At 39.8% G+C, this 25120-nt stretch overlaps 1 protein-coding gene across 2 annotated transcripts in view; it reads left to right on the top strand.

Annotated features, from left to right (window-relative positions):
* Positions 1–8224: 8224 nt before the first annotated feature.
* The window catches only part of EIF2D (eukaryotic translation initiation factor 2D), a 31253-nt gene continuing 14357 nt past the window's right edge, over positions 8225–25120 (top strand). For both annotated transcript variants that reach the window (XR_009631329.2, XM_060772872.2), the window contains exons 1-9: positions 8225–8474; positions 10836–11026; positions 11405–11488; positions 12588–12678; positions 13814–13921; positions 15284–15582; positions 16752–16869; positions 18795–18840; positions 20752–20855. Coding sequence is in view for 1 of the 2 variants with exons in the window: in XM_060772872.2 (XP_060628855.2) it covers positions 8419–8474; positions 10836–11026; positions 11405–11488; positions 12588–12678; positions 13814–13921; positions 15284–15582; positions 16752–16869; positions 18795–18840; positions 20752–20855 (1097 nt within the window). In the remaining variant the exon portion in view is untranslated. The remainder of the gene's footprint in view (positions 8475–10835; positions 11027–11404; positions 11489–12587; positions 12679–13813; positions 13922–15283; positions 15583–16751; positions 16870–18794; positions 18841–20751; positions 20856–25120) is intronic.

Below are 25120 nucleotides of genomic sequence, written 5' to 3'. Positions count from 1 at the left end.
CCACATGCTTGTGGATTTCAATGGCTTCTCTGTGTAGTCTGACATGGTGGTTGTGAGAGTGGTCCAGCATTTCTGTGTTCTCTAATAATATGCTGTGTCCAGGTTGGTTCATCAGGTGCTCTGCTATGGCTGACTTCTTTGGTTGAAGTAGTCTGCAGTGCCTTTCATGCTCCTTGATTCGTATTTGGTGGTCCCTATGTAGACTTGTCCACAGCTGCATGGTATACGGTAGACTCCTGCAGAAGTGACAGGATCCCTCTTGTCCTTTGCTGAACGTAGCATTTATTGGATTTTCTTGGTGGGTCTGTAGATAGTTTGTATGTTGTGTTTCCTCATCAGCTTCCCTATGCAGTCAGTGGTTCCCTTGATGCTGGTGGTCTTTGCGTCTTCCAGCATGCTGACATTTGTCCGCTTGTCTTCCCAAGAGATTTGCAGGATTTCCGGAGGCAGCGCTGATGGAATCGTTCCAGAAGTTGCATGTGACATCTGTAGACAGTCACAGGCATATAACAGGGTTGGGAGGACAATAGCTTTATAAACAAGCACCTTGGTATCCCTACAGATCTCCTGGTTCTCAAACACTCTCTGCTCCATTCGCAAAAATGCTGCACTCACAGAGCTCAGGCAGTGTTGTATCTCAGTGTCGATGTTGACTTTGGTGGAGAGGTAGCTGCCAAGGTAGCGGAAATGGTCAACATTTTCAAATGTTACACCATTAAGCTGTATCTCTGGCATTGGAGAGGGGTTGGCTGGTGACTGCTGGACTTTGGTTTTCTCGATGTTCAATGACAGGCCGAGTGTCTCGTATGCAAAGGTTTTTAGAGTGGCAAAGGTTTTTAGAGTGGCTTTTAGGTCTTCTTCTGAATGCGCACAGACGACGTTGTCATCAGCATACTGGAGTTCTATAACAGATGTTGTTGTAACCTTAATTTAGGCTTTCATACACAGACTGGGCCACAACAACACGTGGCAGGGGATGGCTAGTAGTATATATGTATGATACTTCATTATCAGACCTGGGCAAACTTGGGCCCTCCAGGTATTTTGGACTTCATCTGTCCGATAGATGATTTCCACTCCGATGGGAAGCTTCCCATCAACAAGATGAAGTATCATAGCGATGGAGATGGAGATGAAAGCCTAAATTAAGGTTACAACAACATCTGTTATAGAACTCCAGTATGCTGATGACAACGTCGTCTGTGCGCATTCAGAAGAAGACCTAAAAGCCACTCTAAAAACCTTTGCAGAAGCATACGAGACACTCGGCCTGTGTGTTGTGCGTGTATATGTGTATATACACATATGGAAATGAGCACGAACCTCCAAAGTTGGACATGACTGGACTTAATGTGAGGGAAAAACCTTTATTTATTCATTTATTTATTTCCAGCATTTCTACCCTGTCCTTCTCAACCCCCGAAGGGGGACTCAGGATTACTTACATTTGGCACAATTTGATGCCATTAAATATAACAAAGCAATATAACAACAATTAAAACAATAAATAGAACATTAATTAAAACAATAAAAACAGCATTAACTGCTGTAGCACCATTCCAGTCAAATTCCATACCCAAAGCGCTATTTATGTCTGCTGTCCAAAAGCCTGGTCCCAGAACCACGACTTCAATTTCTTCCTAAAAGACAGGAGGGATGAAGCCAATCTTACCTCGTTGGGAAGCGAGTTCCATAGGTGGGGGGTACAGCTGAGAAGGCCCTGTCTCTCGTCCCCGCTAAACATATTTGCGACGCTTGCGGGAGCGAGAGCAGGGTCTCCCCAAATGATCTTAAACTGCAAGGCAGGACGTAGTGGGAGATGCGTTCGGACAAGTAAGCTGGGCTAGAACCATATAGAGCTTTACCTATGTGTATATATGTGTTTGCGTATATATGTGTGGTTTTGTGCATGTGTTGTAATGTAATTTTGGGGGTTTTGGCCGTTTAAGTCCCTTCTGTTGTGTTTTTCAGTGTTTTTATGACTACTGGTCACTCATTGACCTTATAGGTGTATTGTGTCCAACATAACATTACTAAAACATTGTTTAAATCACGCAGGTTTGAAAACCTAGTCCAGGTCAGTCCATTGTGATTCACACAAATTGGGTCTCATTCTAAATTGCTGCCCCTACTGTTTGAACACTTGGTCTCATAATCAGGTTTTGGGTTTCATTCTAAAGGAAAAGAGGGAAGGGCCCTTCTAATGTCACTGGGTAGAGCAGGCATCCTCAAACTTTGGTCCTCCAGCTGTTTGGGCCTCCACTTCCCAGAGTTCCTGACAATTGAATAAGCTTGTTAGGGCTTTTCAGAGTTGGAGACCCTGGAGGACCGCAGTTTGAGGATGCCTGGGTAGAAAGTTCCACAGGTGAGGGGCCCCGTCTCTCATCTACACCAGTCGCGCTTGTGAGGATGGTGGGACTGAGAGCAGGGCCTCTCCCGTCGATCTTAGACTTCGCAATAGTTCTTAGCAGGAGAAACGTTCAGAAAGGTAAGCTGGGCCAAAACCTTTCAGGGCTTTATAGGCTAAAGCCAGCACTTATGCTTGATAGCAGATTGGCAACTAGTGGAGCTAGCATAGCAGAAGGGTTGTATGCTCTCTGTATGCCACTCCAGTGAGCAACCTAGCTGCCGTCCATTGGACTATTTGGAGCTTCTGAACAGTCTTTAAAGGCAACCCCATGTAGAGTGTGTTTCTGTAATCTATTTGGGATGTAACGTGAGCGTGGACCACCGTGGCCAAGTCTGACTTCCCAAGGTACAGGCGCAACTGGTGCACAATTTTTAATTATGCAAAGGCTCCCTAGCCACCGCAAAGACCTGGGGTTCCAGGCTCAGCTATGAGTCTAGGATCACCTCCAAGCTGTGAACCTGGAATTCTAAATTCTCAAATTGTTAAAGTTCAATAAAACCTGTTTTGAGGACAGTGAGAATCATAAAAGCTGCTAATAATTTCAATGCATCATTTTTATAAACTAGAAGTATCTTATAAATAAATGGGGATAAAACAAGAGAAAATAGAAGCTATTCACTTCAAAAGGCGGTATCTTGAAAAAACGAGATTTGTGTGGAAAAAACTGTCTGAAGAAGAACATGAACTAAAAATTCAGTACATGGTAACAAACATTGTGTTGGTTTGCTAGCATTGCGGTGGCCATGGTCCAAGAAACTCAGGATTACAAAATAAGTTTATGTAAGTTATGAGGGACTTTGCTGTTTGATATAACAGACTTGTGACAGTAAGTTATGAAAAATAAGTCATGAAGGGGTCTGATGTTCGATAAACAGACTTAGAAAACTCAGTACAAGGAAAATGTGTCAGTAAAAGGCACCATCTAGTAAAGGCAGTTATGAACAGGATTAACTCAGATATATTTATCCTATATATTTATAATTAACCAACCAATCAGTTAAAATTATATTGATTTCCAGTGCCTACTGAGAACTGAGTTCAGTGGGTATACTTCTAGGGTTTTTTTTTTTTTTGGTTTCTTTTTTTGTCATGTCAGGAGTGACTCCTGGTGTTAGGATGTAAATAATTGCAACTAAGCTTTGTTTAAAATAAATATTGTATAGCTGACAGTCATTTTGTCTGCAAGTAAGAGAAGTTATAGTATAACACATTTGGGGAAGACCAGGTTAGGGAAGGCAGCATGATGTATTGACAGGCTTCTGGATAATATTAATAAAACAAACAATAGCAGTAACAAGGGTTCTCATCACTTCTTAAATACAGCAACTGGAAAAAGTCTAGGTGAAGATGTTAATTTGGAAAATTTGAGTATAACGTTCTAGCACTGAAAGTAAAAGGCAAAACTGAAATATATCCTGTTTTAAAAAATATATATGGCATGTATGTAAATGCGCAAATGGAGAAATTGAGTATTTTATATATGTCCCCAACTGGAATATTTCCGCTCTCTAACAAAAAAAAAACAAAACAAAAAAACCCAGCAAAGTAGGTTGTGCAAACCTTCGTACTATAGATTCTAGCGTTTTAGACAAATAAGTGAGTTGCTCTTAATCCACTGCCAGTAAAGAAAAATATAATGCATGCAGATAGTCTTTATATAACTAGGACAAGCTTTTTAATTTTTAGAGAAAAATCTCAGATACATATGATTTCTCTGCTCTATATAAAATTTTGCTACACAAGGGCTTTTTGGAGTGTGTGTGTGTATGGTTATTATCACATATAAAAATTGACTTAGTATTCAGAACTGACAACATTGCTTTTATCTTGAATGAAACATTTTAGGCAGAGATAGTGCACTGTTTACATCCTTCTATTGGAAGAGCTTACCTCCTTTTGTTCAACACTCCCATTGCCTTATGCAGTTCAGTGATGCCTTTTCTATACGACATTAATAACACTATGTAACAAAATTTGGATTTTTTTTCTGTTTCTGGTTGGAAAGTGTTATTTCCTGTTTAATTGTGCAGAACTTACTTTGAAAGTAGTTGCTATCCTTCAGAAACTTCGTTTTTGTGGTTGCCACAAACTAAGTTGAATTGGTTGAGACTGTATGAGATATTAATTGAAAACCTATAACAAAATGTGCTGCAGGATGTCCTGATATACTTTTTCCATGATTTTATGATAGAATAAATAACCCAGGAACAAAAAATGTGTTACATAATCATTAGAAACCTCCTCAAGTGATAACAGGTAACAACATAAACAGGCAATTACCTGCCTTGTATGAAACTGTTTATGAATAAGACCTATAATTAAATATGTGAATTTGCTTCTCAGACATATACCATACATCGTTTTGCTGATGCAAATCGAGAGCCATCTGGTGCTGTAAACAAGAATAACATCCCTACTGAATTCCTTTGAGGCATAAATGCTGCATTACATTATTTGGTTGAAGGAGAACAAAAGAATGTAGACAAGCCTGCAAATCGTCTGCCAACTTCTGGTGATCCCATAAATTTCATAGGGTTTTCTCAGGCAGGGAATAGTCAGAGGTGGTTTTGCCTGTTCTTTTTAGTCCAAAATATATCCTACTGCACCTGGTGTTCATTGTCAGTCTTTCATACAAGTCCTAAGCGATCCTAAATCCTGCTTGGCTTCCAAGATCAGATGGGATCTGATGCCTTGGGGTATTAAGGACAACCTTCCAGCTAGCCTTTAATATTTTAGATTATGTTCAGGATCTGTGTGGGGAAGGGAGCAACACATATGTCAAACAATCTGCTAATTCCTGTTGAATTCATCCAATTTGGAAATTATGGAGTATCTTACAGCTTTTGAAAACAGTTTTCAAATTTTGAGCAAACTGTGGGCATTTTTTTAAAGTCAAAATTAAAAATTGATATGTTAAAAAACAACAAAAGCTATATAAAGCAATTTAGTGCATGGGCTACAACTTTGGAATCCCCGAATTTAAGGCAAAGAAAAATAATTCTTTGAAATTATGTTTAGAGAGATTTTATGTTACTGTGCAGTATCCATATATAGAAAGACTTAAATGGAGCAGGGATTCTATTGGAGGATAATTGCGGGATGGTGGTTCTCACAAAACATAGAATCTTACAGTTGGAACAGCCAACTAATATACCTCTCCTCCCATTATGCCCAGCACCATATAATTAAAGTATTCCTCCTGAAAAATGCCCACCCAACTTCTGTTTAAAGACCTCCAAAAGTGGAGAATCCTATGAGACAGTCTGTTTCACTGTTGAACAATTTTTGCAGCAAATAAGTTTTTCCTAATGTTTAGTAGAATTTTTTTTCTTGTAATTTGAAACCATTGGTTCACTGTAGCATTTGGAACAAAACAAGCTCTCTTGATCTTTCTACATGACATCCCTCAGGATATTTAAAGATAGTTACTATCTTACTCTTCTCCAAGCAAAACAAAGTTAGCTCCCTAAATTGTTCCTCATAAGGCTTGGTTTCCAGACTTTTAATCATTTGAGTCGCCCTTCTCTGAATACATTCCATCTTATTAACATCTTTCTTGAGCTGTGGTGCCCAGACTGGATACACTACATGATTAGAATGGCACTACTATTTCCCTCCATATGGACACCATACTCACATTAATGTTGTCCAGAATTGCATTGGTTTTTTAAGCCACCAAATCATACTGTCAGCTCCTAGTTTTGGCCCATCTCTCTTACCTGCCAAGATAATTTCAAATGCTCATCCTCCCTTCTGGGATGCTAACTACCCCCTCTGTTTTAGTGTCATCCTCAAATTTAGTGAGTATGACTTCTATTCCATTATCTAAGTAATTTATAAATATGTTAAACTTTGGGTCCAGGACAGACCCTAGGCCAGTGATGGGCAACCTTTTGAGCTTGGTGTGTCAAAATTTGCCCAAAACCTGAGCATAACTTGGGTGGAGTGTAACTTTGAGAAAAAAACCATAACTTTGCAATATTTATAGTTTAAATAAGAAAAATGTATAATCCATGCTGAGTTATGTTTGAACAATGCTCAAACATGCAGATGTTAAATTTGTAGAACCTTTTACAAATTTAAGGATGGAATTAAATTGGCTCTTATAAGGTGTATTTCTTTGTACGTGGCTGCATTTGTCTGCGTGTCATCAAAAATAGCAATGCGTGTCAGTGCTGGCACGCGTGTCATAGGTTCACCATCATGGCCCTAGGCAGTGGCTCTCAACCTATGGGTCCCCCGGTGTTTTGGCCTACAACTCCCAGAAGTCCCAGCCAGTTTACCAGCTGTTAGGATTTCTAGGAGTTGATGGTCAAAATATCTGGGGACCCACAGGTTGAGAACCACTGTGCCTAGAGGAACCCCACCAGTAACTTATTTTAGACTGAGGAGAAGACATTAATCTGATCTATCTTTGCCTCCCTTCTTCTTTGATGTACTGCCCACTTCAGCAGAGACCACTACAGAGTTTTATTCATTTTTCCACTTTAGCCACTATGGTTCCATCCCACGGGATCCTGGGACTGGCAGTTTAGGGAAACATTAAGCCTTCTCAGGCCAAAGTCCTCCATTGCCTCAACAAACCATCAATTCCAGGACCCCATAGGATGGAATCAGGGCAGGTAAAATGGAATGATGGCTCCATAATCTTGTAGTGTGGTTCAACATTGGAGAGGCACCCCTGGTCTCTGCTAGAGCAGGGCTTCCTAAATTATTCCACTCATGACCCTTTTGACCTGATAATTTTTAATGACCCTGGGTATACAAAATACGTATAAAAATCAGTCATTGAGTGATAACAAATCAGCATCTGTAAGGCTTGCTAAACATGTTGATTTTCCTTTTTATGAAGTACAGCTGAAGCATCTTCTACAGAGTCTGCTATAAACACTGCACAGCAGATTCATGTAAATGTCTAAAAAAAAGCCAGTAGTTGATGTTCAGAAAATTTCTGTTGTTGGCCAATTGTTTGGGACCCTCTTATTGAACTAAGGGGACTCTTATTTGGGATTGGGATCCTCGGTTTAAGAACCAGTTTGCTCACTCACCAGAACCTGGTTTACTCATGAATTTTAACTGGTTAACCAATTTATAAGTAAACAAAGTTTCTTTTTTAACCAGACACATTTCAAGGAGGGGTTGAAATGCCCCAAGTGTGCTAGACTGTGCGAGGATGCTGACCGAGAAGGAAGGTAATAACAAGAACCTCAATCTAAAATCATGCTCTTTATTGTGTGAAGTAATCCCTTGTGAAATCCTCATTCCACCCTTCTATCACTTTATATCCTGCCTTTCTCCAAGGGTGACACTCCTTGACAAATCATGCCCCGTTCCTATATATGTAGGCTTCACCTTAGCTTACACTTTACCACCCAAAGACTTGTGAAGTATCTGAGTTTTCGAACACTGTAGATCCAAGCTAATATTGTCATAGCCACTTCTCATCTCACTATATTGTACATCACCAGAGTAATTTTTCTGCCTTGATATTCTGGGATATAGGGCTGTGTGGAAGGGCCCTTAATCACTTTAAATATGCATTCTGATTTAATAAGGGTGCATCTATTAGGCACGGGCAAACTTCGGCCCTCCAGGTGTTTTGGACTTCAACTCCCACAATTCCTAACAGCCTACCTACGGGCTGTTGGGAAATGTGGGAATTGGAGGCCACAACACCTGGAGGACCGAAGGTTGCTCAGGCCTGATCTACACTGTAGAATGAATGCAGCCTTTGAGAGCGAGGCAGACCCCTTCCCACAGACACACAGAAACCGCAGCCAATCACGCGCCGGCTTTCCTCGTGATGTCACCAAAGCAGGAAGTCCCAGCTGCAGTTGCGAGAGAGTTCCTGCTTGTTGCTGCCCGGACTGATTTTGTGGAGGCGCCCAGGCAGTGAGGGAAGAAGACCCAGCTGAGTCTTTCCCATTGAACCAACAGATGCTGGTCTTCAGTTCCTAAAATTCCTGCCTGTCTTCGCTTCTGGCCCCTGGAAGCCTTGAGTTCTGACCATGTTCGCCAAAGCCTTCAGGGTGAAATCCAACACGGCGATCAAAGGCTCAGACAGGTGAGCTCTCTCCCCCCATTCCTTTAATACTAGGGGTGCATCCACACTACAGGATTAATGTAGTTCGACACGACTCATAACTGCCATGGCTCAGTTGCTATGGAATCCTGGTATTTATAGTTTGGTGAGGAGCCAGCAACCTTGGGAAGAGAAGGCTCAAGACCTTGTCAAACTACAATAGCATTGAGCCATGCAACTGCATTAATTCCAGAGTGTAAATGAGGCATGGGCAAACTTGGGCCCTCCAAGTTTGGGCTTAAGCGGCGGAGGGGGAAAAGGACGGGGCCTGAAGCTGTAAGGAATTGTGGGAGTTGAAGTCCAAACCACCTGGAGGGCCCAAGCTTGCCCAGACCTGGTGTAGATGCACCTCAGGTGTTTCACCTGGGGGCCCCTTCCACACCACTGAATAAAACCCCACATTTTCTGCTTTGAGTTGGAATATATGGCAGTGTGGACTCAGATAACTCAGTTCAAAGCAGATATTGTGGGATTTTCTACCTTGATATTCTGGGTTATATGGCTGTTTGGAAAGGCCCAATATCTTTAAGGCCGCTTCATGATATAAAGGATTATCTTCACACCTCACGTAATGAGGATTTACATGGAAACTTTACTCTAGGTGGAAAACGGCTGGGGAGAGCACCCATCAAAACATAAATTCCTGTATATTGAAGAGGAAGGTGTATTTTGAAAACGGCATTGCAAGTTAATGCCTTCCTGAACATAAATGCAAACCACATGTTACTTGAAATGCAAAGTTTGTCGTAATTTGTCATGTCAGTAATGTAAAGTTATGATGAACAATCTTCTGACTCAGGCTGGGTCTACACTACCATATCATGCAGTTTGAGAATGGAATTTAACTGCATTGAACTGGATTGCGTGGCAGTGTAGAGACACATAATTCAGCTCAAGGCAGTTAAGCTGCATTATTATGCAGTGTAGATCCAGTATTAGATATGTGGAGGGGCCTTTAAATTTTTCTTTTAACATGAAACAACGTTTAATTTTACCAAACCTCTGTTTATGACTGTTAAAGTGTGATCGAGGCAATTAAGTGACACTAGTCAGCCTCTCTAGGTACATCTATACTGTAGTATGAATGCAGTTTGTCATCACTTGAACTGCCATGGCCCAATGCTATGGAATCCTGGGAGTTGTAGCTTTACAAGATCTTAAGCCTTCTCTGTCAAGGAGGGCTGACATCTCCCCAAAGTACAACTCCTAGGATTCCATCGCTTTGAGCCACAGCAGTTCAAGTGATGTCAAGCTGCATTCATTCTATAGTGTAGATGCATTGTCTATTTCAGTTCTTGTATCCTCATAATTTTGCACATCTGGTGATAATAGATAAAATATTAGTATTTTATCTATACTAATCAGCTCATCAAACACTAATTTCAAAACGCCGTTATTCCAGATGGAAATAAACCTCCATAGCATCTTTGGATTTTTAGCTCTTATAGTTGGAATGCGCTTTCACAGAACTTTAGCCAATTGTTATGTTTGAGCAAAAAAAAAAAATTGGTTTATCAGTTTATAGTGTTTTATATTTTCTACAGTCAAGTTAAAATATGCAAATAATTAGGGTTGTAACATTTAGGTCGTAGATTCGCATTCTCCTATACTTAATTCTTCTCCTCTCACCAGGCATAGCTGTAAAAGCTACACTTTAGCCACCCCAGATGCCATACCTACATGTGGAGTTTGTTTCCAAAAGATACCAAATCTATAAAAAAATAAAAAATGAGTTGTTGGTTAGGAGTAGAATATTGTGTACAGATCAAAACTGTCAAAATGTATCAAATCACTTCAGTACAGGGCTTGGAAAAATTGCATTTTAAAGCAAAAGGATGCATGTCCTCAGCACGCCCCCCCCCCCCCCCAATTCCTGTATTCAGAGGGATTTGGTACCTTTTGGAAACAAGCTCCACATATGTGGAAAAATACATGATGTTAAGTGAGCCAAATATTATTGTATCCTTCACAATAAGCTTTGCGCTCTCTCTCTCTCCCCCCCTCCCCCCGCTTCAGCACATAAACACCGTTTCTAGATCTTCCATGCCAAATTATGTTGAGATTTGGGGGGAAAATTTTCTGCCTTAGGATCCTGTGATCCTATTTACTGGAAATAAATAGGAGTCTAGTTCTGTTTTTGAACAATGGGTATTGTAAAATGTTGAGCAATACCTATTTTACTGCAACCTATTTAAAAAGTAATTTCCCTTCCTGGTGTTGGGGACCACACAGCTAATGCAGGAAAGTTATGTGGACTAAGGACAAAATGAAGTGGGTGGAATTTTCAGACGAGACTACTTCAGGTGATGTGTGTAATAACACAGGTGTGATTGACTTTTGCAGGAGGAAACTGCGAAGTGATGTTGGTGCAGCATTTCCGTCCCTGACTTCTGAACAGTTATCTGAGATTGTGCCAAATAAGGAAGAACTGAATGTTGTTAAACTGTATGCTCACAAAGGAGATGCTGTCACAGTCTACGCCAATGGCAAGAATCCTGTCCTTTTTGAAATGGAGAAGATCCTGTATCCCACAGGTATGGAAAGATATTTAAATGAGCAGTTTGTTATTCTGAGAAAGTTTTAATTGGGTTTCACTTGTGATTAATTGCAGCATAACTTTAAGCATCCTTTCTGTATCTATACAGTGTAATGAGTATTTGTTGGAAATAGCAACCTTCTTAAGCCTCCATTAGTTATTTGTTATATTCTGAGAAATGTGGGAGAAATAAAGACAAGGGATTCTCTGGTGGTTTTTAAGCAGAGGCTTGATAGTCATTTGTTGGAATTATTGTGTGTTCCTGCATGGCAGTCAGTTGAACTGGATGGGCCTTGTGGTCTCTTCCAGCTCTATGTTTCTATGTGTAACTGCTTGAGTAATACAGAAAGTATTTTTTTCTCTCTCTTTTGGACAGTGTACACTCTGTGGTTGTATCCTCACTTTCTCCCCGCCTTTTCCACATGGCCTCCCGTGTTGCATAAACTAGCTGGAGGAGCAGGTAAGAAAGTGAAGCTAAAATCCTCATGGAAGAGTCTGCATTGTATCCCATAGTTGGATGTGATATATTATAAAAGGGGTGGACAACTCCTGAAGGGAAATCTGATAGAAGATATGTCATCATATAAGCTTATCTGTACTTTAAGATTCCTTTCTTCTTTAAGTCCCACAATTTTCACAGATAAAATTGTTAGGGACATAAGATAGGGCCTTCTCAATGGCTGTCCGCAGGCTTTGCAACTCTTTCCCATGGGAAGTTAGAATGGCTCCCTTCTTGTCATTCTTCTTTTGGTATGTGAGGACTTTTCACTCTTACAGGCTTTTCAGTGCAAAGGTTTTTAAGGAAAGGGCAATAGGGTGCAATATTGGTTTAAACTGTACCATTCTAATTACTTTTTCTCTTATGTGTATGTTTTCAATTATTTTAATTGTATTGGTAGTATAATTCTGTTTCAATATTGTTTTTGTGTTTTTAACAATATGGTAATTATTTTTATTTCTAAACTATTTTGAATCCCAGTCTTTTAAAAACGTATTATATAAATAAAGATGATATTCATAATAATTATGCTTGATCTGGAATGTATTTTTCCTCTACTTTTTCCTTTCCTTTTTTAAAATGCCAAGAATGGAAGAAAAGGGAATGACTGAAAAAAATAGCTGAGTTCCTAACTATAGGTAATCCCCAAGTTATGGACAAGATAGACTTTGTAGGCTTTTCTTAAGTTCAATTTTGATGTACATCGAAACAGGTACATTTTTAAGTGTAACTCCAGCTTTGTGTAGCTGGAGTATCTACTTTGGATAGCAAAGGGAAGAGTTAATGCCCCTGTGATGTTTATTTTGTGGTCTTTTTCCCAATTCAGAAAATTTCACCTCACTTCCTGTGATACTTGGTTTTTGAAAAATGTGGCTTTTTGTGGAAACAAGGATTAGTGAGAAAGCTTCAGCTGAGACACCTTTTCCCCATGATAACTCATTAGTGAATTTCTCTTCTGAGGAGTCAATGTATCTGTCATCTCACCCCATTCTTAACTATAAGTCATTGGTAAGTTGGATGTTTATAACTCAGGGACTGCCTGTAATATGTTTTTCTACAGATCTAATGCTCCCAGGGGTTATAGTGCTGTCTTGTGGTCTTCCTGAGGTAGAGCGTGGGACTCTCTGTGCTATTACCTTGTCTGGAAACAGGTATGAGTTCTCTTGAAAACAAATGTGAATGTATTTTTGAAACTTTGTAGATGGATTTGTACCATATGTTTTGAGAAAAGAAACCAAAGATCAGAGCCAGTTATGACCAACAGAGGAACAAGTTGAGGCCGAACAAAATGTTCTGAATTAAAAAATCACAAGCGTCATTTCAATTTTGTTTTCAAAGGTATAGCACTGCTTGTCTATTCCAGCAAAGCAACAAGAGACCTACAATGACACTTTTAGTACTAGCATATTTGTACTCAGTTTTTCTTTAAATTTTTGTAGATGTGAAGGTTGTACAGTGCCTTGGTTCTAAGCAAATTTACATATAAGAAGCATACTTGTAAGTCCTTACCATTGCTTTCTGTGAGTTATCTTTTACACTGCTTGAACTCTTTTTTCCTAAATGCTGTCAGCCCTTCTGAAGAATGTTGCATTAACAGAAAGATGGAGTAGCTATGGTGAAGTCCTCTCAGCCCTGTCATAGCAAATTTCTACATGAAACACTTTGAAAATCAAGCCCTGGAAATAGCAACAAAAAAGCCCGCTACATTGTTCAGATATGTGGATGACACCTTCACCATTTGGCACCATGGAGAAGAACTCAAGTTCCTGGACCACCTCAACAGCATTCACCCAAACATCCAATTCACCATGGAAAAAGAAAATGAAGGAAAACAGTCATTTCTAGATATCCTAGTTATCCGCAAACCCAATCAACAATTCCCCCAAGTAGCAATTAGCCAGACTGTGAAGCTGCAAGGCCATTAAATGCTAATCAAGCTGGCCAACAGCAAAGCCTCAGCTTGGCCATGAAGTTTGAACCACCTGAATACTTTTCTGGGAGGCTACTATGTGCCTTTGAATAGGCTCTCATTTATGATGGCCCCATCATAGGACTTTCTTGACAAGATTTATTCATCTAAGGTTGACAGCGTATGACTTGCCCAAGATTACCCAGTGAGTTTCTACAACTGAATGACAATTCAACCCCTGGTTTTCCTGAGGTCTAGTCAAATGCCATGGTGAGACTCTTTTTTGGAGACACTAGTACATAACTTGTTTATTTTGTTGGAGTAAGAATCAGGCAATTTGTCTTCAGCATTGCTTATTTTTTGTTTCTTTTTTTCAGTGCCCCTGTTGCCATTGGAATAGCTAATATGTCCACTGCAGAGATGGCAGCAGCTGGGATGAAAGGAAAAGGCTTCACGGTGCTTCATACATATTTGGATCACTTATGGTGGGTGCCTAACCAAAATTTGTATGATAGTTTACAAAAAAGGGTTGCCAACTTGCAGATAGCTGAGTCAAAGTGTGGTTCAATCCAGAGAACGATAACAACTCGGAACGTTTAAATTATGAATTGACCAGAGAATTCTGCTGTAGCATAATCTATACATACTGAATACTGACACAATTGCTGTTCTCATGGTTCTCTTTGAATTCTAGCAAGAAGTGTCTCTTCTTGAACCTCAGTGAACTCTTGGGTTAAGCATTACAACTTTTTCCTGACTTGTGACATGTGTTGTGATGGTGATGGGAGAAGTTCCTTTGAAATATCTTGCACCACCAATCATATCTTAAGTGTAACTGTCCCCGTTCTTCTTGCCTGACTCCATGGATGTATTGTAGATGTAAATTGCATACATGTATTTCAATTGTTCATAGGTTTTATAGTTATTAGAATTTATCTTCTGAAATGAACCTGTAGTGTGCCCTGTGTTAAACACAAAATGGAACATACAAGCCAAAGGATGTGGGGTTTTAGTAGCTTTCAGCCGCCTCCAGGAAGAACATGGTTTTGATGAAGACTTTGTAAGAATGGTTTATTCTGAGTAATGTATTCTCATGCATAGTAACAATATTGCATTAGCAGAGTCACAGAAATGTACAATTATAAGGAGTGCCACAGATCCATAGCTAAAGCACCACTAAAAAATACCCAGGTGACCTCTGCTTAAAAACCTCCAATCCTACAACCATCCTAGGCAGCCCATTCTTTGGTCAAAATGCTTCTAAATCAGTAGTTCCTAATCTTTTTTTTGACCAGGGACCACTTTGACCAGGGACCACTTTCCAATATTAGTACCAAAAGGGTTACGAATCAGGTTTTGGTCTACTTTAGATTCGGTTTGGTTATTTGGGGTGTTGATTCAGAAAATAGTATTGGATAGACTACATCAGCTCTGGTTTCTGATACAGAACATTTGCCATCCAGTAGTTGCCATCTGCTTGCCCGCAGAAAACCATAATCTAGAGCCACGGACCTTATGTTAGGTCTTGTGGTCCATGGCCCACGGGTTGGGAGCCACTGTTTAGTTAAACCTCCTTTTAAATATAATTTTAATCCACTGGAGCAACAGAAAACATTTCAGATATCTAAAGATGGCTCACATCACCACTTAGTCTTTCTTGAAGAGTTTGCTTTTCCAGATTGTTTTACTTGTACATGTCTTCAGATATTTGCTCCTGTTCCCTGAAATAGGTATTCTTTCCAGAGAAGATGTTAATTAGTCGTGTCTTGATTCTTGGCTGTGAACAATTCTTTTCTTCAAATGGGAATTTAGAATAACATTTTACTGTTTTCTTTTAAATTGAAAAGGGGGTTTGGTGACAAGTCATGCCCACCCATCATAGCTCCCTTAGAAGGAGAACCTTCCAAGGTGATGGGTGCTGAAGAAGAGGAACAAGAAGATGAAGAAGGGAAGGTCCAAGAGTTGGAAAACAGCTTCTCTGTTGACTCCTCCTTGCAGAGAGACTTTGGAAATCTAATCGTGGAGGAATCTACTCAGTCTGCTGAACTAAGGAGAGAGGAGGTACCAAATGAAGATGGAGCTGCTGAAACTGTCAGAGAAGAAAGCCCAGAAGTTCCTCATGAAATAGAAGACAGGAGTCCACAAGGTATAACTGAAAAGTTGTGGATAGGCATTTCTCTTTCTAGTGCTCTCTGTTAGTTGAAGAGAGCAATTGCATGCTTAAGGAGCAAGACAGACTGATACATCCTGCCATATTGGGGATACTTCAGAAGTTGTAAAGTTATCATGTGTGCTATGTATACTGGCAGTCCCCAAGTTACAAACATCTGACTTACATCCGAGTTCTAGTTACCAAGAGGGGTGAGACAGCAGAAAGTGAGAGGAAATATACCTCAAGGAAAGAGAATTCATTCCTGTAAGAGTTGTCATGGGGAAAAGGTGTTTCCATTGAAGCTCTATCACCAATCCTTGTTACCATGACAACCCAACATTTTCAAAATCCAATCAAAGGAACAGAGATTAAGGTGAAATCTGAACAGAGGCATAGACAACAAATGTTACAGGAGTGCACACCCTCCCTATGCTGTCCAAAGCTAAAATAAAAAATTTGGCTGGAGATACACCTGTTCCGACTTATATATAAATGAACTTTATTTTATTTTATTTATTTATGCCCCGCTTGATCTCTTCCGAAGGAGACTCAAAGCAGCTTAACAGAAAAGCATTAGCATACAATTTAAAATAAGCAAACATTAAAACAGAATTAAATACTGTATAAACAGTATTGAAAAATTCACAGTTAAAATCCATTAAAATATATTCAAAGAACTTTAGAACAAATCTTTAGAACAGATCAAGCTCTTTGATCACAGTTGATGTACTGACTTTTTCTGTAGAAATTTAATTTTCTTAGAAGTGTTGTCAATTTTTTACAGTCTTCACTACCACTACCCTCAGTCTCAGCTTTGCTTGTCAATATAAGTAGGCAAAATGAGGGCAACACAAAGTCATTACAAGGTTCGTAAATAAGTATTCTGTCTAGGAGTTTGCTAGGTTTTTAGCATCACTCTATAGTAACTTCTGGTGGAAGCATACCATAGCATTGCTTGGAGGACCTAGAAAATTCTTTGAGAAGCTACATTTTTGTTGAATGTGGGTAGATGAACCAACAGTCCCTGCAGGAGTCATACTGTATAAGTTACTGTGGAGATGTTCACTGTGTGATGGTGCTCTGTAATGGGCTGCACCATGTTATTGTTTTGTGATGTAGCTGATAAGGAACTGTTCTTTATGTTTTGTTTTGTTGCTTTGCAGAGCTAATGGATGCGTTGCTTCATCAGTGTTTCTTTCATGCCTTAAAATGCAAAGTGAAGAAATCAGAGCTCCCTCTGCTGACCAGCACCTTTCTGCGCAACTATATGTTTTCATGCTGGTAAGTATAGTAGTGAGAATCTGTGGCTTTGCATATGTTGCTGGACTGTAGCTACCATCCTCTCTGATGACTGGCTGTGGTGCTCTCATGTCATTATAATCCATTCAATTTACTGTTCAAGTTGAAGGCTGTTACGGCAAATATTGTTTAGCAACTCACTGCACTTAATACAAGGTCAATATTTTAAAGTCTGTAATAATATCTGTATAATTTACAAAAGTATCAAACAACTTTAGTCTCCATTTCTGCAGAGGAATCCACCATAATTTTATTTTATCTGGTTTCAGGTGTCTTCTTGGCCTGTTTCAGGTGTGGAGGGGACTTACTTACAAAACCAAAAGTGATTTTTAGTTACTTCCAGTTTGGAAAATAGGATCCACTGTACTTTAAATATGTCAGGGAATTGTCCAGTGCCCTCTTGGTTTCATTAGGCATTTTTGAAGTCAATCAGGAAATTGAGAAGAGCATCAGTGGTGTGGGAATGTTGGAGACCACATTGGAGGTCCTGAATTCACAAAAGTCATAGGCCATAGGACACCCTTTGCCCATCCTTGTAACAGTTGATGCAGTGCTATTCAGTGACATGTGGAGCCAAAACATTTATCCAGCTTACCTATAATAGAGGTAGCTCTCTAGGGTATTAACACAGCAGTCTTTTTAAAGCCCTGCTACCTTTTAATCCGAGCTGCAAGCAGTTGAACTTGCAGTATCAGAAGTCTGCATGTTACAGTGAGTGAGTTTTGGTGCCACTCCAAAAGCATTGTTTCCTCCACTTTTTTAAATGATAAAGAAACATGAATCTTTCAAGCTGCAAGCAGCTCACAGCCAACTTTCCCATATTAACTGGGTAGCCAGGTAACTAGTGTATAAAGCTTTCAATTGCGCTATGTAACAAAAATTGTAAAATTTTCTATTCCTGGTTTGAAATTTTCCTGATTAATTGTGTAGTACTTAACTTTGAAAGTAGTTGCTGAACTTCAGAAACCACATTTTTGTGGCTGCCACAAACTATGTTGAATTGGTTGAGACTATGAGAACTAGAGCAAAAACTAGAGCAAAATATGCTGCAGGATGTCCCTGAAAAACATTTTTAACCACCTTTCAACGTGCAAACAAAAACAAAGTTTTTGCAGTTTAATAAACCTTTTCCATATTTTTATGATGGAACCAATTAGGAAATGACATAAACCAGGAACAAAATTTATGTTACATAGTGTTAAACTTTACATTAAAATACTGTATTTGATTCACAAGTAGGCACAACGCCCGTAGATTTTCCTCATAGATTTAAGTGTTGGGAGCTCCAAGATATAAAGTTACAGTCAGTAAAGAGTCCCGTATATAGGCGTTCACATGAACACCACTGTTGTTTGTAAAGGGATTATGAGACTGAACCGGAGCCAACCATATGTACATGTTTGGTTGGTTTTAAGATTGAAACAGAATAAGGAAATTATCCTTGCTGGGTATGGATGTGACTAGAACCCTGGTCATCAGAATTAGAAGTAAAAGTGCTAGGGTGCTAGGTTCTAGCTGTTACTACTACAGTGGGTTTAACATGGATCAAAGTCTGTTAAGATAGAGTACAAAAAGAATGAAGATTAAAAATTCTGTTCACATGAAGCATTATGCTTAATTCTGAAAAGCTCACTATGCATCTGAAAAGCTCGTTATGCACCGTTGAATCACACACAGGAAAGAAGAGCACCTAGATTTCAATATAAGCTTAATGAGAAGGAAAAGGTCATTTCAAATGGAGAAGGCAGCTGTATTTCATATATTTGTATGGAATTTCTGTGCATTCATGCCCAAGGCAGAGATATCAGGAATGGGATAGAAATATAATTTTAGGTGCTAAAGTATGGTTTTCATGTTTGGTCGTTTTTCTTATTTATAATTGTTTTCTCCTTTTAATCTACCAATAGCCCAAAAGGTCAGCAGCTCGACATTAAGAAATCCAGCTACAAAAAGGTGAGCAAATATTCTTCTGTATTGTGAAAGATGGGGAAGAAAAATAATGATTTTACTTAAGAAGAAAAATCCTGATTTTTAACTTACCTACTTCTCAAGTATTTGTTCCTTACACAGTTTCAACACATTGCTTGCCCCTGCAGGAGGAAAGGGAGGCAACTCTGTTGTGCTGGAGTTTTCAATGTGTACTAGTGATGCTTTAGGCAAAAAATGGCATATTAGCTATTCTATTCCTCATCACTTATTTGTAAATACATCTATAATTTCTTTTTGCCCATAATAATGAAAATTACGAAATTCAAGATGAAGCAAAGTTGTGCAGTCCAGTACAATGTTTGAGCAGTTCATAATCTGGTTTTCTGTGGATATTTCTTTGTGCTTTACTGTAATAACTTTTTGTAAGAGTCAGTTAATGCATTTCATGCAAATAAAGTCTGTGTGTAGATTATTGCCTAACTCAGAAGTCCTTATTGTTTCTTCTTGTTCAATTAAAATTAAGTCCCAACATATTCAATGGATCTTAATACAAAATAAAGCATTAGCCCCCAGTGGCGCAATGAGTTAAACTCTTTTGCCGGCAGGACTGCAGACCAACAGGTCAGTAGTTCAAATCTGGGGAGAGTGGGTTGAGCTTCCTCTGTGAGCTCCAGCTCCCCACGCGGAGACATGAGAGAAGCCTCCCACAAGGATGTTAAAAACATCAAACATCTGGGCATTCCCTGGGCAGCATCCTTGCAGATGGCCAATTCTCTCACAACAGAAGCAACTTGCAGTTTCTCAAGTCACTACTGACATGAAAAAAGCATGCATAGGACTACAGTATGAGCCAGTATGGTATAGTGATTTGAACTACGATTCTGGAGACTGATTTGAATCCCTGTTCAGTCATGGAAATCCACTTGGTGGCCTTGGTCACGTCACACCTGCTCATCCTCAGAAGAGGGCAGTAGCACATCTTGGTTACATCCAGATTGGACTAATGCAATGTGCTCTACGTGGGGCTGCTCTTGAAGACGGCCCGGAAGCTCCAACTGGTACAACGGGCGGCAGCCAGGCTCCTTACTGGAGCAAACTATAGGGAGCATACAACACCCCTTTTAAAACAGCTTCATTGGCTGCCGATAAGTTGCCAAGCCAAATTCAAAGTGCAGGTTATGACCTATAAAGCCCTAAACGGTTCGGGCCCCGCCTATCTTCGCGATCGCATCTCCCTCTATGAACTGGTGTGAACTTTAAGATCTTCCGGGGAGGCCCTCCTTTTGCTCCCATCACCGTCACAAGCACGGTTGATGGGGATGAGAGAGAGGGCCTTCTCTGTGGTGGCCCCTCACCTCTGGGACGCCCTTTCTGGAGAAGTAAGACAGGCCCCATCCCTCCCCTCCTTTTGTAAGAGCTGAAGACCTGGTGGTTTAAACAAACTTTTGAGAACGACTAGTTCTAGCTCTGCCCCAGTTGCTATTGGAATTGGCCATATCTTCTTCTACCAATTACCCAGATCCCTTTCTTCTATTAGGCCCTGGAAATGTACAGCCATAGACTCTACCTAATTTCCCTAAAATTGCATTAGCCTGGCCCGGTCTTTTAAACTGCCTTGGACAGGCAGGATTATTTTAAATATATGTGCTATTGTGGTTTTTAATGCTTATGTTGTCTTGTTAATTTTATGTTTATGCTGTTTTCTTTGTATGTATTGATTCTGTTACTTGGAAACCTCTCTGAGTCCCCTTGGGGAGATAGAGCGGTATATAAATAAAGTTTTGTTGTTGTAGCAATCACCCTGTGAACAGATCTTACGAAGAAAATCCTATGATAGGTTTGACTTAGAATTGCCACTGCAACATAGATTCTCTGCTGGATTGTTGCAGGTGTTGTCCCAGCACACTAAATCGAATGGCTTTTTACTGTCTTTAGTTCTCTAAGTTCCTGCAGTCGATGCAGCAACAGAAGATCCTTCAGGTGAAAGAACTGAGTAAGGGGGTGGAAAGCATTGTGGATGTGGACTGGAAGCATATCAGGTAGGATTCTGAGCCCTGCATGAAACAGAGTTATTATCCCGGAGAAGTTCTAAATGGGCAATTTTCAAAATGGAGAAGAATTTTGAAGAATTGTGTGTTCTAAAGTGCTTTAAAAGTTGTTAATGAGCTGAGTTATGTTTTAAGAACAAAGAATCTCATTAGCACAGAAGTTGTTCCATTTGTAAGGAACCTGGGTATTTCTCATAAGCAGAATTGCAAGTTAGTTTCTCTTCTATATGGAAAATATAGTTAATATTCTTAACAAGTTTCAATTTTGAGAATCCAAAAACCTAAGCATGCTGCTGTCCAAATAAATTTAGACTACTAATAACCTCAAGTAGGACAACCCAGTATGCTTATCAGTAAGCTCCACAGATGGGGGTTAGGTGTGAATTGAGAACTGAGAATTAGGCTGCATCAGCCTATAGTGCCTAGATCGATGGAAATTATAGTTCCGCTCTATTCTGCTTTGGCCAAACCTCACCGTATCCACTTCTGGTCATCACAATTCAGGAAAGATATTGACAAGGCGGAATGTGTCCAGAGAAGAGGGACCAAGATTATCAAAAATTTGGAAGCCAAACCTATTAGAAACGGCTGAGGGAGCTGGGATTGTTTGCCTTGAAGAAAAGGAGGCCGAGAAGAAATATGATAGTCATGTTTTAATGTGTGAAAAGAGGTCACATTAAATAAGGGCCAAGGTTTTCTTCTGCTCTAGAGGCTAGAAAACAGAGAAATGGATTCAAATGGCAGGAAAAGAGATCCCACCTGAACATTAGGAAGAACTTCTTGATGGTAATTACTATTCAACAGTGGAATATGCTTCCTCGGAGTTTGGAGGAGTCACCTGTGGAGGTTTTTAAGTGGAGGCTAGCTGACCACTTGTCGTGAATGCTTTGATTGTATTTTCCTGCATTATGTGGGGTTGGACTGGATGGCCTTTGTGGTCTTTTTCAACTCTGTGATTCTATGAATTCATGGCACCAGTAATTAGAGAAAGGCAAGCCATGGCTATTTAGCAGTCTGTTTCTCCTTGCATGATCCAGCCCTGCTTTGAGATCAGTTGGAGAGGCCCTCCTCTCAGTCCAACCTCCATGACAAGCACATTTGATGGAGAGGGCCTCCTCAGTGGCTGCCTCAAGGATTTTGAACTCCCTTTCAAGGGAGGCCAGAACGGCCCCCTCCTTGCTGTGCTTCTTGCAGTGGCCGAAACCTTTTTATTCAGGCAGACATTTAAAACAGAACATTTTGAAGAATGGGTTTGGGCTGCTGTGTTGTCTTAACTGAACTGTTTTTAATAGCTCTTTGTTTTTTTTAATTGCATTTTCTTCTTTAATTGAGATGTGAATTGTTTTAACACTGTAAATATTTTTTATTCTGTTTCAATTTTTCCTTTTTGTATGTCTGAAACTGAACCATTTAGAGTTCCAGTTTTTGGAGGAAAAGTAGGATATATAAATAATAAATAAATAATAAAACTTCATTTGTATTCCACCCTATCTCCCTAAGGGGACTCAGGGTGGATTCCAACATACAAAAAGGTAAACATTCAATGCTTTAGTAAGACAAATACATATTGACATAATAATCCCTAATAAGTCCACATATGTAAACAACATTAGAACCTAACAATAATAAATTACCAAAAACATAATCAAATAAAAATTATATAATGACATAAAATCTGAACATAAAATATTCATAATTGATTACAGGGGCCAACTAAGGTTCACAAAGTTACATGAGTTGACCATGTTGCCAGTGATGGTAGCTGGGCCAACATAGAATGACAGAGCCCAAACACAGTGATAATTCTCAACCAGAGGTCAGGTAGTGATCTCTCATGACAAGAGAGATCTTGTCATGAAGTACAGAAGTACAGGTTTTATTAATCTTCTAGAAGCTTAAGGGAAAAAGTTATGAGGAAAGGTGTATCCATAATTTACACTAGAGAAATAAATAGGAATTTTCTGTGCCAAAAAAGTAGATCGCAGGAGTGTATATATACTAAAAGAATAATGTCATGCTCTGTTCAGAAAAGTTATGGTTTCCAACAAATCAATAAATCATGTTCAGTATGTTCTGCTTAGCTTTTTAGATTTCGATGGTTAGACACGTGATTTTTAAAAGAAATGATAGCACACTCAGGATGCTGAATGTTGGTGTATCAGCAGAATTTGAAGCTTGTGCAGCACAGTTGCAGAATATAAATACTGAAAGTAGGGACATGTGTATATTAAAGGGGACTGAAATACTGATAGCGACTGTATTGGGCATTGCTGAAGAAAGTTCAAAGGCAGGTTTACAGCTGTACATTTAAGAAAACAGAAGTAATAACCACAGATGATTAGTTGGAGCCTCTCATCTATGGGGTTGCCATATGTCTTAAGGCAGTGTTTCTCAACCTGGGGGTCAGGACCTATGTGGGGATCGTGAGGGGATGTCAGAGGGGTTGCCAAAGACCATCAGAAAACGCAATATTTACAAGCAAAATTCCTCCTTTAAATCTGAGCTCAGGGTTATAGTTGTTGAGTGCATTTCACTTTTGTACAAGACATTTTTCACACTGGCTGCGTTTGTGCTGCTATACTTGTACAACTTTGTACAGCGGTATTTTGTCTTTGTGGTTGTGATTTTTCTTCTGCAACACAAACTGTTTGGTGGTCTGGAATTGATAGAACATGCATGTCACGTTTTTTTTAGTTTTTTTTAAAAAAGAAAACACAATATTTTTATTTCTTCTGTTGGTCATGGAGGTTCTGTTTAGGAAGTTTGGCCCAATTCTATCATTGGTGGGGTTCAGAATGCTCTTTGATTGTAGGTGAAGCATAAATCCCAGCAACCACAACTCCCAAATCTCAAGCCTATTTTCCCCAAACTCCACCAGTGTTCACATTTGGACATGTTGAGTATTTGTGCCAAATTTGGTCCATATCCATCATTGTTTGAGTCTACTGTGCTCTCTGGATGTAGGTGAACTACAACTCCAAAACTCAAGGTCAATGACCCCCAAACCCTTCCAGTATTTTCTGTTGATCATGGGAGTTCTGTGCAAAGTTTGATTCAATTCCATCATTGGTGGAGTTCGAAATGCTCTTTGAATTGTAGGTTAACTATAAAACCAAGTAACTACATCTCCTAAATGACAAAAGCAATCTCCTCCAACCCCACAAGTATTCAAATTTGGGTGTATTGGGTATTTCTGCCAAATTTGGTCCAGTGAATATCTGCATATTAGATATTTACATTACGATTCATAACAGTAGCAACATTATAGTTACGAAGTAGCAATGAAAATAATGTTATGGTTGGGGGTCACCACAACATGAGGATGGCAGCATTAGGAAGGTTGAGAACCATGGTCTTAAGGGGTTGTCTACACCAGCAATAAAATCTGTACACACTCCTATTTTGGTACACAAGATGCATTACCATTTTAATAGTGAAAGTGCTACTTCTAGGCTTCAGGGTGATTTTAAATGTCCACTTCATGCTCTGCAATTTCCAAGAGACTATTATTTTGCTACATGTGTCCATTGCAGAAGGGGTGAAGAATTGGTGGGTGGCCTCTTCACCACTTTTATGAACTATTCAGTACTGTTTGCTGGGGTGTGTGTTTAATATTAGTTGGTCCCATTTATTATTCCGTTAATAAAGAAGAACAGGGTCAGCACTTCTTCATCAGCTAAACCTAGGCATAAGATCAAGGATGAGGGGACAGATTGGATACTTTCCAACCAAGTAAGGTGAAGTCACTTGTCCTGAGGTCAGATGAGGTGCCTAGTCATGCGATCCATGGTAAGGAGGCAGCCCAATCCACCCCTGTACTGTTGATCACATGACTCTGAGCAAGTGACTGATTGCAGAGCTGTGCTGGAGAGGCACTTGGCTGGAAAGCAGCAGGAAGGTAAACAAGGGGGGAAGAGACAATGTAGGGTTAAAGGGTGGCTGCAAGCAGAGACTGGTGTGTGGAGGAAGAGGTGGTGTCAAGAACTTGCTTTTCCAGAAACAAGAGGAAAAAGGATCCCCCTCCTCCCAGCCTTTTCCTTGCCCTTCTCTACCTTTTCTTCCTGCTCTGCCCATGGCCACCCCCAGTTGTGCACCTATATTTTGCCCCATTGCAGTATTCCTCAATGGAAATAGATCTAATGGGCATAGGAGAGAGTGTTAATAATGAGGGTTGCTACAGTGGTGTTGGAAGGCTGCTGAGGAAAAATAGTGATGCTGATCTGAATTTGGGCAGTGTGATGCTATCGATACAATTT

This window comes from Anolis sagrei, chromosome 4, assembly GCF_037176765.1.
Source record: "Anolis sagrei isolate rAnoSag1 chromosome 4, rAnoSag1.mat, whole genome shotgun sequence".
NCBI lineage: Eukaryota > Metazoa > Chordata > Lepidosauria > Squamata > Dactyloidae > Anolis > Anolis sagrei.
The sequence above is the reverse complement of the archived record's forward strand: the minus strand, read 5'-3'. Positions and strand labels throughout refer to the sequence as shown.